The sequence below is a fragment of the Micrasema longulum genome, unplaced genomic scaffold (assembly GCF_059751315.1).
Source record: "Micrasema longulum isolate JH-2025_06_02 unplaced genomic scaffold, ASM5975131v1 h1tg000031l, whole genome shotgun sequence".
NCBI classification, from domain to species: domain Eukaryota; kingdom Metazoa; phylum Arthropoda; class Insecta; order Trichoptera; family Brachycentridae; genus Micrasema; species Micrasema longulum.
Genome location: NW_028277238.1, coordinates 1,264,484 through 1,277,038, shown reverse-complemented (window position 1 = coordinate 1,277,038; position 12,555 = coordinate 1,264,484). Strand labels below are relative to the sequence as shown.

The following is a 12,555-nucleotide window of genomic DNA, read 5'->3' as shown; positions in this document are numbered from 1 at the left end:
TAACTTATGTTTTCATAATAGACAGTTTGTAGTTAACTCTATTTTTTGCTTTCCTACCTACGTTTTAAAAACGTTATAATCGATTATGCATTACTTTTTAAATAGTAATAAAATAAATCTTTAGATAAATCAGTTATAAAAATAATCGATTATCTTGATTAACTTTGCGCATCAATAATACTCGTAATTATTTCCTCCTTCGACATTTTTCCAGAACCCATGTTCACCCAGATTTTTTATAAATAAAATAATTTGCGTTGTTTCTCTCCACACAATTCAACCGCCAGTATTATTTGCCGTTCTTTGTAAAATATCTGAGAATATTTTTTTGAATAATCGTTTCTTCAAAAAAAAAACTTTACAAAATCACTCAAAAGTATTACAGAGTTCAAAACATCTGATGTACGTACGCCTACTAATAATGTTTTTAGAAACGTCTAGTTTGCAAAGTGAACTCATAACTGGTAATGTACAAAATAACGAGATACAATTTATCGACATCCACAGGTTAAACTTTCGTGACAACTTCTAAAGCTTGAAAGTTTAACGTAGAATTTACTGCTTCTATAAGCACTATTGCAAGGACGACTTTGATGTTTCATCCGCTCTCAATACTGTATATAAATCGCACGTTACGGATGAAATAACGTTCTATGATCGGTGTGTTTCATTGAATATTTTTCATGTCTGTTTAAGAAAAAAAGTTCTAGCGGTATGATTTGATAAATAAGATTGAAAAAACAATCTAAGATTGTTTTAAAAATTGATATAATCGTACCAACTTTAACAAATTACAACAGGAATGGAGAATACCTTAAAGAAGGGAATATGAAAGTCTAGGCATTCACAGGGCTTATGACATTGTAATAAACCATCTGGTCCAAGAAGAAATTTAAAATTGGAAAATTGTTTTCAGGCGTTGCCTAGTGTGTGAAATAATTCAGTCAAATGAATCTCTTCACAACAATAAAGGTTTCAGCTCTTTAACTTACTAAAACTCTTTAACTAACTAAAATCAACAAATGGAAGAATTGAAGAAATATGGTTGTTCAAACAAAGGCAAAATGGTGATTGTTACACAGTGTGTAAAGTGGCCACTTAAACCAGCCATCGACAGGTCATAAGTCCTATAAATGCCTATACTTCCATATTCCCGTCTTTAAGGTATTCTCCATCCCTGTTGTAATTTTTTGATCTTAACGACTCCCGAGGGGGTGAAATCCAGTCTTTTGTCTACAAACATTTGGACAAACCCAAATATTGTAGTACCAACTTTATTTTTGCTGACGTGTTTTTTAATGTTTTATTAAACTAGATCATTATTTAACGCACACACAAAAAAACACAAATTAGCTATTGCGTTTGTTTACCTACAAATTAATTATGTTAATCAAAATGGACAGTCAAAGAACAATTCCTTATTTCATTTAATATTTGTGTTGTTTTTGAAAAACTTATTTCTTGTTGAAAGAAAATGATATAAATGAAATGAACAATAGAAAAGTTAAAGGGGTAGGTCATTTAGTACCGAACATTTAAGGTTTTTTAAAAATAAAAAAAAAAACAAGTTTTCAACGAACATTTGTTTATTAAAATCGTGTACTGTGTTCATTATTACTGCAATTTCCAGCTAGACAAGCCGCGTGACATTCTATATAGAATGGCCCATTTTGCACGTACCGTCCAAGTCCACACGGCATGGTAAAATAAAAATGAAAACTACTCTAAAGTAAAAATTACTCAAAAGGAAAACGAGTGAAGATTAGTCGGCCTCACGGTGTACTAGATATTGCGTTATTAAATAAATAAAAACGATATGATAAAAAAAAAACATTTTTATCTGATAAATATCAATACCCCCTCTGTTATTTTATCAAGCCATGTGATTTTTGCCATGATGTAAAATGGGCCAATCGGGTGATATCACGCAGTGGGCTCGTGGTTTGCACGTGTCAGAAGTCCAGTCTCCGTAAATGTACTTTAGTTGCTAGTAACATAAACAACATTATTGAGTAGCGTGGCTTGCTTAGTGGATAGTTAAACCAATATTGATTTGATAAAGTAAAAAATGTATTCTCTTTATTATTACCACACAAGTAGCATGCGACAAAATAAAAAATACAATAACGTACTAATATTTATAAAATGCGGAGAACGTTAAGAAGCAACAGTCAAAAATCATTACGATAAATTGACAGATGATCAAATCCGGCAAAGACGCAACAAAAAATGAAAATCATGCTACGTGTAATATTTGGCGATTGCAATAGCTTCGTATAAAATGACTAAAAACTAATTGTTTAAGGAATTAGGGTTAAAATAATATACCAATTTATCAATCTCTACAATTTCAACAGGCGCAGTTGGTAAGACGGCCAATCGCGAAACTGACGTCGCGGGTTCGATTCCGGTCAGTTGCAAGAAAAAATATAAAAAAACTTTTTTTCTCAATTGGTCAGGTTGTTATAATATATTTTTGGTAACTTCCCTCCATTTCCTCTGTTTTGCACCTGCTGACAAGTTTCTAAAATAAAAGCTTAGCGGGCTATTCATTTCAATAAATAAAAAAAATTATCGAAAATGTATATTCCCATTTGTTTTTTTTATATACTGTACTTCGTGTGACGTTACTTGAGGTTTTAATCTTGGATTTTTTATTTAAACGTGGTTCATAATCTAAAATTAAAAACAAAAAATATTTTACACCTATTCTAGCGTCATGGAAATAAGTTTTTTTCATTTCTAAATAGAAAATATTCGGTAGGTAGGTGAGTAAGAAGAAAAAAATAATTAAATGTCTATGACTTATTTCTATGTTGTCTATGACAAAACGGCAAAGATTTGACGTTTCTTCTCGAGTTCCACAGAAAAATCGAAATATACATGTCAAAACCGCGCGGATTCGCCGACTTCTAAAATAACCTTTGCGTGATTAAAAAAATATTTCGTTTTAATAAGTTAAGTAGTGACTTGCAGTACGTCTTTTGGTTACGCTATAGATTGACACGCATTGCTTTATTTGATTCAACTCGTTCGCCTCAGATATTTCGTTTTCTGAATAATCTAATTTGCAATATTTCCTCTGAAAAATCTTCCGTATCGTAATTTTCGTTCGACTTTAAAATTTTGAGATAAAATGGCTGATTTCGATTACTCTAAACTTATTGATTTCCTTGAACTAGTTGGCCGTCTAAAGGTTAGTGTTATATTAGATCAATAATATCAGTTTGTAATATATCGTTTTGACTGTCCTCATTATTACACCCTATATGTTCCAGCATGTTAAGAGAACCGGTTGGGTAATCAGAAATATTCCCGACTGCGAATCCATCGCTGGCCATATGTACAGAATGGGAATGATGACCTTCTTATTACATGGAACAAGTGACTTGGATAGGTTGAAATGCTTAGAACTTGGTAAGAAATAACTTCATTTTACTCTCAGAAAGTAATGTACTTTTGACTTTCTATTAGTTTGTCCTTCACCATATGATGTTATTTATAAACCCGACCGTTTCATATATTAAAAAGTAATCATTCGGTTTTTTTAGTTTATTGTGCATCTATCTGCTTTTACGGAGCTGAATAATTATACAATCGATTTATTTATTCACCGTACTATATTTAATTTACATTTTTTGAGACATAAATCCCAACTGCATGGGACCAAAGTCCTGTGCCGAATTGGCAATAGCGTAACAAATATACAAAATAAGAAACATCAATAAATTATCCATGGGCGGGGAACAATCACATAAGTCAGCTTAATATATATTTTTTTTATTTGCTCATCTTGTATGCAACTGTATCCACACGTGTTTTAAAACACGTAAGTCAAATAATGTTTTTATGGATAATATTATCAATGTACATACAATAAATTTATTTGTTATCGGCTACAAAAAAGGTTTTCTCACTGGGAAATCCCGTGCCGAGGAATACATTTTATAAGTTTTTTGACAGAGTATTTTTAATTTTCACATATCCTATCCATATACGTATTTTATTTCTTTACTTACATTTTTCAATTTGTAACCCTCTTTTTGGTTCCGAGGCCATTAAACATTTATTTAATGCTAATTATAAATATCGCTAGCCCAAAGCAACAGATATCTCTGAAGTGCATGTTCTGAGATAACCGGACCTTGAGGTTTGCAAAGGGTCTCACTGAATTCAATTATTTGAAGTAGATTATGAATACTATATTTTTACTTGGCTTAACTATCCAACTTCAATATTTTATCATTTGAAAACATTAATTTATTTCATTAATTCATCTCAAAATCAGAAATTTCAGGTTTATCTCACTTGCTTTGGGCTAGATGATGAAAAATATGATTTTTGTAAATTAATTAAGGCTTTGGTGGCAGGTAAAAAAAAAATAATGAATGCAAAATACTCACATTAAAAATTTATCCTAAAGATTCAAATAGATCAATGATTTATTTCAATTTCTAACCCACCCGTTAAATTCTTTAAAAATGAATATGTGTGTGTGTAATAATTGACTCAAAACTAATTTCTAGCATTAGTGCACGACCTGGCAGAATGCATTGTTGGAGACTTGACTCCATTTTGTGGTGTCACACCAGAAGAAAAACATAGACGGGAAGACGAAGCAATGAAAGATATTGCAAAACTTGCGGGATCTTCGGGAACCCTACTCTACAACTTATACAAGGTATATTTCACTTTGAATATCTATTTGTCTATACACTTAAAACATGTTATGTGAAAACTAATCTCAATTAACAAATACTTAAAAGACACTAAAAGAGTGTTAAAATATGATATGATACTAAATTTAATTTAATATGTTGATTAATTAATTACACTACAGTCCTGTTTAACCTAATTTAATCGAACGGATGAGGCTTCAATTAAACGAAAACTCGGTTAAACCGGAAAATATGTGCATAGAATGAATAAAAATATGAAATTTCTAAAAACACATAAAAACATTCCTGCATGGTGGAATACAAAACTAAACCAAGAATGTAATGAAATATGATATTTTCTTTTGCTTCATATGAGAAGAATATTTCTTTAGAACTCAATCTCTAATGCGTTTAATGAGAAGCAGCTCAGCAGATGTTTCCTCTTGTGTTTCAAGGAATGGTTGTTCTAAATGGTTTGGCTCTTTCTTTTCTGCGATGGACCATCATCGTCACCGGAGCTAAGCTCACCTGTCCGGTGACTTGAACATGCGGCAACAATGCCATCTTGCAATGAGCCAGCCACATCAGACAGAATTCAAAACATAACTGACAGGTGTCCTTGGACAGCAACAATAGTGTGGAGGAGGGCTATGTCTGTAGACAGTCAACGCTACAAGTTCTCGCGCAGCGCCAGCCTAATGTTTGTGTACAGTTCTTGCACCCGCGACGCTAACTGAATAAAAGCAGTATAGAATATAATAATACAAAAAGTATTTCGGTGAATCGGTTGATCCAAAAATTCAGTTAAATGGGAATGTAGTGTATATCGTTATATTATCACTGAAGGATTTAACTACAGTGACAAAGGTTCAGTTCTTGGCTGGATTTTCAATGAAATCAAAGGAGTTGTAGACTGTCTTACAAACATAGCGAAATAGAAAATTGAATCATTCATCCTCAAAAGAAAAATAATTCGTATTTTGTCAAAATGCATACAAAATAAAGACCTAAATCATGTAATCACTATGAGATAACGCCTGTGTCATTGGCATATTTTTAGTGTAACACTCGCAGGCAGAGTCTTAAAAATGAAATGAAATTTTGTCTCATGTGTTTCAGGAGTATGAATCTCAGTCAAGCCCCGAAGCCAAGTTCGTGAAGGAATTGGACCGGTTCGATCTTGCGCTTCAGGCTTTTGAATATGAGAAGAGTGAAAAATCTCCCCGTCTCCTCGAAGAAATTTTTAAAGCAACGCAAGGAAAATTCAAACATCCACTTATAACAGGGTTAGTTACAGAACTAGAAAAGAGAAGGACAGATTTTGATAGTCAGGGTAGTAGTGAAAATGTTACAGAAACTCACTCTACATAATTAATTAATTGTTTGGCAGCGGTATAAATTTTACCATGGTTTCAAAACAATTATCCTACTGCTTACTTACAAAGACATTTTAAATTATTATTTATGTTTTATAAAATGGTGTGTTTTTTATTTGTCATATTTATCTATTCTTATTTGAAGGGTACAATGAAAAAGAAGAATGAACCCTCTTTTATGGGACACTGGGTTTATATATCAAATAGGTTTTCAATTAACGTAAAATATGTTTTTACGTACAACCAAAGAAAAAACTAACAAGCACGTCTACTTAAAATTGTAAAAAAAACGCCTTTCTTGAACAGACAAAAACGAGCTTGTTGCATCAATCTACAATTACAATGTGTGAGACAGGGAACCACATTTTGTTATTTTAAAATACTTTATTCTATTAAAGCCATTTTTTCAGAAGGAAAAAATGACTTAAATATCTCAAAGATAGAAAAAATGCAATGAGCCCGTTAGAACCATGTACCATTTATTTGTTATTACATAATCTCAGTTAGACTTAAAATGGAATGTTTAAGTTGTAATTGTGTCTTTCAAAATATCGTTGACGGAAATCCGTCACAAGGTAACTGAAACTCAAATATCGACACTTTAGAGAAGAGAGATTAAAATGTTTTTTGTTTTCTTATCTGTGTTCTGTAAAATTACGGATTTTTTTTGACATGTAGGTAAATCTTACTTTACAATTATATATCGTCGGGTTTCTGGAACAAATTAGTAACTACAAATTTTTGAAAAGTGAGATCTCTTCATAACTGGCATAAAATAATCTTTGTTCAAAAAGTAAATAGGAATATTTCATAATTGATGAGTACAAGAAATAATGGTTTAAAATATTCTACCTGTGGAATAACCCGCTAAGCCTCTTCTTTAGAGGCTTGTCAGCAGGTGGGAAATAGGATATGGAAGGAAGTTATGAAAAATATACCACAACACCCAGACCAATTGAGAAAAATTCTTTCTTAGATTTTTTTCTTGCAACTGTCAGGAATCGAACTTGCGACGCTAGTTTTACAGTTAGCTGTCTTACCAACTGCGCCACGGCGCCTGTATTTAACTGTAAAAGTTGAGTTTCTCAACTAGTGAAATATTAGTTACCAACTTGTGCCAGAAACCTGACGTTATTCAACTTGCTGTTTTATTTTAATTGTTGATTTGGAAAGAGCTTTAAACTTTACACTTACAATATCTCACTAAGTCAAATGTTACTCACCAACTTGTTCCAGTAACTCGACGGTATAATTATTTTTTTGTTGTTTTTGCTAGCAGTGTTTGAATATATTTTCTGCCAAATGGCATAATTAAATGACGTAGATAGTGATATTACATACGCGGTGATAGATTGCCGTTGACAATATGTACTTTTTTAATGCAGTATAAGCTTTTAGAATATTTTGCTGTGTGCATCGTAGTCAAATTTGCTAACATCCCTATTCTACAAGGCAGTTTTAGAGAGAAATTTACCATGCTTCTGGACCGTTTTAATCATTTCTCATATTGAAGAAAACTGTATTTTTTGTCTGTTGTCATTTACAATCTATGTTTTTCTTCAGGATAAATTATGAATATGGCTAGTATATGGTCTATAAGAAACACATTTTTAAAAGTTACCTAATGCATAATATTGTTAATGGTGTCATTAATTGACCATACTCTTGTCATAATCCAATTCTACTTAATTCGCACACTGGATGCAATGTTCATAAAAATCTTTAAAAAAAGGTTCTTGATAATATTGCATACGGCCAGGACATATATTGTCTATCAAATAAACTGAATGTTCAACCAGCTGTAACTTTACGTAGAATTGGGGAAAGGGATGTTTTTTACTTAAAAATATAGATCTATTCTCATAGAAAAAGATGGCATTCATAACTCAAAACACCCAAAATGTGGACAAGCGAAGTTTGTCAAATAAGTAAATTAATTGATTTATTTATATAGGTTCAGTGAAAAAAGAAGTAACCCCCACTATTTGAAAAATTTACATTTTTGCATGAAAATGTTCATCAGTGTTCAGTATCTAGAAAAAGATTTTAACCCGCAAATAAAAATGTTTATCAAAAATATTTTTTTTTATTAATAAAATATATAGGTTTGAAAAACAAAGAGCGCAAGAGGTGAAACTACCCAATACCATTATAATTATTTAATTAATAAACTTATAAAACATATTGACATCCAACTTATTGATCGTTTGATGATCATTAAAATATTTTAACCTCTTTTTATTTCATGCCCATTAAAAGTTTTGTTTTTAACCATGAGAGAAATTCAAGTAAGTGTTTTTACTGTTCATCAGGTCATTCTGTAAAATTTTACTTTTATGGGTTATCGCCTTTTACCTGAACATGGTTGATATATAATGGAAGATAAAAATAAAAAAATTATGTAGATAATCTTAGAAAAATAGTTTATTATTGAAGGATACCCAGATATCTGCCTTAGGGGCTCCCCGAATATCCCGTATCCAGCCAAACCACTATTAGTTTCATCACTAATATTATAATTTTCTGTTCATTTTTAATTGATCCTCTAATAAAACATCCTGGAAGTTTCCTTATGTTGTATTGCAATGGAAAGGTGTTACCTGTCACTCGAGATTTAGTTCTGATTTCATTAAACTACCGAGAATTTTATATTATCAATTCTATTACCATTTTTAAATTTAATTATAATAATAAATAAGAGGTTCATTTATAGCTATTTTCGTAGAATAATTACTTCAAAAGTGCTTTACAATTTTGTTCTTATCCGCATACGAGGTGTGTCCAATAAATACGCATATTAGGGTTATAAAAACATTATTTTACAAAATTTAATCTACATCAATCTTGTCTCCTTTAAAATACTCTCCATTTATCACTAGGCACTTGTTCCATCTTCTTTTCCGCTGTTCAAAGCTCCTGAAAGTCCTCGGCAGTTAGGCTTTTTAGTTTCCTTGTCGTTTCTTGTTTTATTGTCTGCACATCCTCCCAGTGGTGTCCCCTCATCACCATTTCGCATTTTGGGAAAAGCAAAAAGTCAGAGGGGGCAAGATCTGGCGAATAAGGAGGATGTTCAAGGATTTTTTGTCAAAAATTCACAGACAAAAAACGCTGAATGATCCGGCATCAGAACTTGAGCATGATTTTAGCACAGTATTTTTAAACCCAAATGTTCAGTTAAAATTGTGTGCGCTGTTGATTTACCAAAGTTTAATTCATCAGCGATAATCCGCACAGTTTTTCAACGGGGACAAGGGACCTCACACGATCGATGTTTTCTATCAACACAAGAGGTTAAAGGTCGTCCAGATCTTGCATCATCCTTGGCTCATCTCAGCCATCTTTAAAATTCTTTATCCACTTAAAATCTGATGTTTTCTTCAGAGCACTATCACCATAAACAACCCTCAACATATCTGTAATTTCTGAACTTGAACTTTTCCCAAGCTTTACCAAAAACTTGAAATTGAGTCGTTGCTCAGTGAATTTGTCAATTTCTATTTCGACAGACAGCTAAAACACTTACTACAGAAAAAAACGCTAGAGACACAGTGCATACAAATTCACAGTCGTATGAGTACTGACTGCTCATTGGCTTGTTAGACAACACGTGAGTTAGTAGGCAGGGCTACACATCGCGTCATAGCCGCCATATTGGATCAGTTCGCGTATTAAAACTACCTGGTAACATACCAACTAAACCAACTTATTTTTCATATTATATTATTATTATCAAACATCTGATTTTATAATTGTCGTCTCCTGAGTATAATTATAATTTATAATTTGATTAAAACATAATAGCCAGTCAAAACATTACAAATATTACATTGTTTTTGATCGGGATATTTTTTATTTTTATTTTACAATAAAACATAGTATAAAAAGTATTTTCCAATACGGAATTTCTTCATAGGGATGCAATAATAAAACTGAAATATTGCTAGATTTTCAAGAATATTAATGTGAATTTTTTTTAAAAATAATTTTACCAATAATTCACCCTTGTGTGTGGATTTAAAAATCAGATACATTTTTTAATGTAGTTAGTACAATTGTCTGCCAAAACAAAATTATCAACTTGTTTAGCAGGTGTGTGAGTGTTTATGTAATTGTATACGAAGATTCCTGTGGTTGTCTACCAGCTCTTCTCGGTAATTTTCTCTCATTTTTGGTATGTGGGTGTTTTGACACTTAATGTGCAAAGAGTTTACTTCTTATTAACGTGTAAATAAGGAAGTGGCATATTATTGTAATTTTTCATGCAGTTAGTTCATCCTCTCAATTAATCAACCAAGTCTTTATGTCTTTCCCCTGTCACCGGGATTAAACCAATTAAAATGAATAGACCCTTTTAGTACTTCTCATTAAACACAAAATTTACATGCTTATAGGTGAAAATTTCAGTGTTTAAATTATTTATATGTATATTGTTTTAAATAGGTTCATGTTTCTTACCAAAAGCTTTTTTTTAAAGACGAATTTAGTTATCAATAAATTAGAAGTTCTTGACTTTGATATCAGTAAGATTGACTTTTTAAACTTGTGGAAATACTGCTGCGTAGTAATATTATAGTGATATTAGTTTTCTTCTTTAGCTCCCAACACCATACCGTCGCTAAATGCGCTTACTTATATTGTGATTGTATTTTTGTAATTAGCTACATCATGTTAATACAATATTACGTCAGAAAAACTTTAAGCATAAAATCTCACTAAAAGAAACTCACAAAAAAATACTAAATAGTTAATAATACTGGTATAGTTTTTACGTAATTAAATATTATATTTGTAGGTATTTGACAATTTTGTGATTTGCTTATATTTAAGTTAAGTATTTGCAACCTACCTCTTGTTTTATTATAGATTAAATAAACATTTAAACATATGATTATTTTTATTTTTTATTTCTATACCTGACAATAAAGTATAATGATTACTTGACTACAGTTTACTTTTGTTTTTTACTGCAGCTTTAAGGCTTTGATTTGTTTAGATTCTATTTTAGCAAGAAAACGGTTTGTAGATAAGTGCTCCTTAATTTTGGTGTCATCATATTGTCAAGCCTGTCAACACTGTTGAGTTGGAGAGCGCAGCTTCATGAGTTCCGAAGCCACGGCACGACAACCCGAGAGACTTCTGCTATCCACTTCGCCGCCGCTGGTGTTTTAAAAGTTTTCTTTCTTAGCACAGCAAACAATAATCAATGCTCTTTACTACAATTGCACCGCCCTTCATATCGATGATGGAAAGGAAAAAGTTTACAGAAGACCCAATGAAAGTTTGTTTTTTACTTATAAAAAATCGCATATTTTAATTATGTAGGAATCACGCCAAAATAATAGGCATATTAGAGATTTTTTTATCAATTAAAAAATAATAACCTTTATTGGCTCTTCTGAAAAGCCGCTACATATTGCTTAAGGACTTTTTCCTTTCCACTGTCGATATTATACCTGGCTTTTTGTCATTTTTCTCGCATTTCACCCGCCATACTTTTATACATACGCATCTCCAGTAAATTTTGTGATACCGTACCTGCCTGGAGACAGGGACACTAATGTAGTGATGAGAACAAGTGTAAATTTATAAATAAGGTTGATAACATAAAATATTTAGGAGTAATCATAGATTCGCATTTAGACTGGGCTACTCAAATTGACAATTTAGCAACAAAAAATGGTGAATGTTACACAGTGTGTAAAGTGGCCACTTAAACCAGCCAATGACAGGTCATAAGCCCTGTAAATGCCTTGACATCCATATTCCCTTATTTAAGGTATTCTCCATCCCTGTTGTAATTTGTTAAAAAACTTGTGTTTGTTTTCAACTCTTTAAGAAACATTCTGGACAAAAAAACTTTGAAAAAAGTTTATTTCTCATTATGTCAAAGTCAAATTGAGTATGGTATTATTGCGGGGGGTGGGGCCAGAAAAAATGCTATGCAAGCATTAGAAATTGCACAGAAGTGTGTTCTCAAGGCTCTACTCGGGGTCCCTATCAGGACACCTACAGCTGAGGTGTTTGAGCGAGTAGGTGTTCTGAATGTCAGGCAACGTATGCTAAGGCACTTCTCGTTCACACTCATAAACATGGTGGAATTAAAATTTACAATACTAGAACATCATTTGATCAAAGGAGTCAAATATACCTTGGACCAAGAATATATAACAATATACCATTTGCCACAAAAATAGATAAAAATCTTGAGCTATTTAAATTATTTGTAAAAAAATGGCTACTTGATTTGGGTCCCGAGAACTGTCTTGAGATGGTCACCCTACCAAAGCAGTAGACTTGTTTAAATATAATTATTTTTGCATTTCATGTTTTGTATTTGTATCCACAGTGTCTTGATGAATATATGTCATATACTCGTATATTTGGCATTTGTGCGGACTTGCTTGACTTAATGTCTGAACAGTAGAAGCTGTACTAATAATATAATGTTGTTTTCTTTTTTTCTTACTATTATTTATCTATATAATATTTCATATCTGTGTGGATTTAAGTATGAATAGGTA

The 12,555-nt window shown here is 31.8% G+C and overlaps 1 protein-coding gene across 1 annotated transcript; it reads left to right on the top strand.

Annotated features, from left to right (window-relative positions):
* The first annotated feature begins 2,856 nt into the window (after positions 1 to 2,856).
* Positions 2,857 to 8,111, top strand: LOC148285498 (5'-deoxynucleotidase HDDC2-like). The gene is made up of 4 exons (XM_088224642.1): positions 2,857 to 3,196; positions 3,279 to 3,417; positions 4,527 to 4,681; positions 5,778 to 8,111. The coding sequence occupies exons 1-4, from the start codon at positions 3,137 to 3,139 to the stop codon at positions 6,027 to 6,029; spliced, it is 606 nt and encodes a 201-aa protein (XP_088080768.1). The 5' UTR covers positions 2,857 to 3,136; the 3' UTR covers positions 6,030 to 8,111.
* Positions 8,112 to 12,555: the final 4,444 nt, after the last annotated feature.

Bases quoted from the DNA above. Each gene is read 5' to 3' on its own strand.
- LOC148285498 (XM_088224642.1), top strand. From the start codon at position 3,137: ATGGCTGATTTCGATTACTCTAAACTTATTGATTTCCTTGAACTAGTT. The intron at 3,197-3,278 runs GTTAGTGTTATA...TATATGTTCCAG, and splicing joins AACTAGTTGGCCGTCTAAAG to CATGTTAAGAGAACCGGTTG. The intron at 4,682-5,777 runs GTATATTTCACT...CATGTGTTTCAG, and splicing joins TACTCTACAACTTATACAAG to GAGTATGAATCTCAGTCAAG.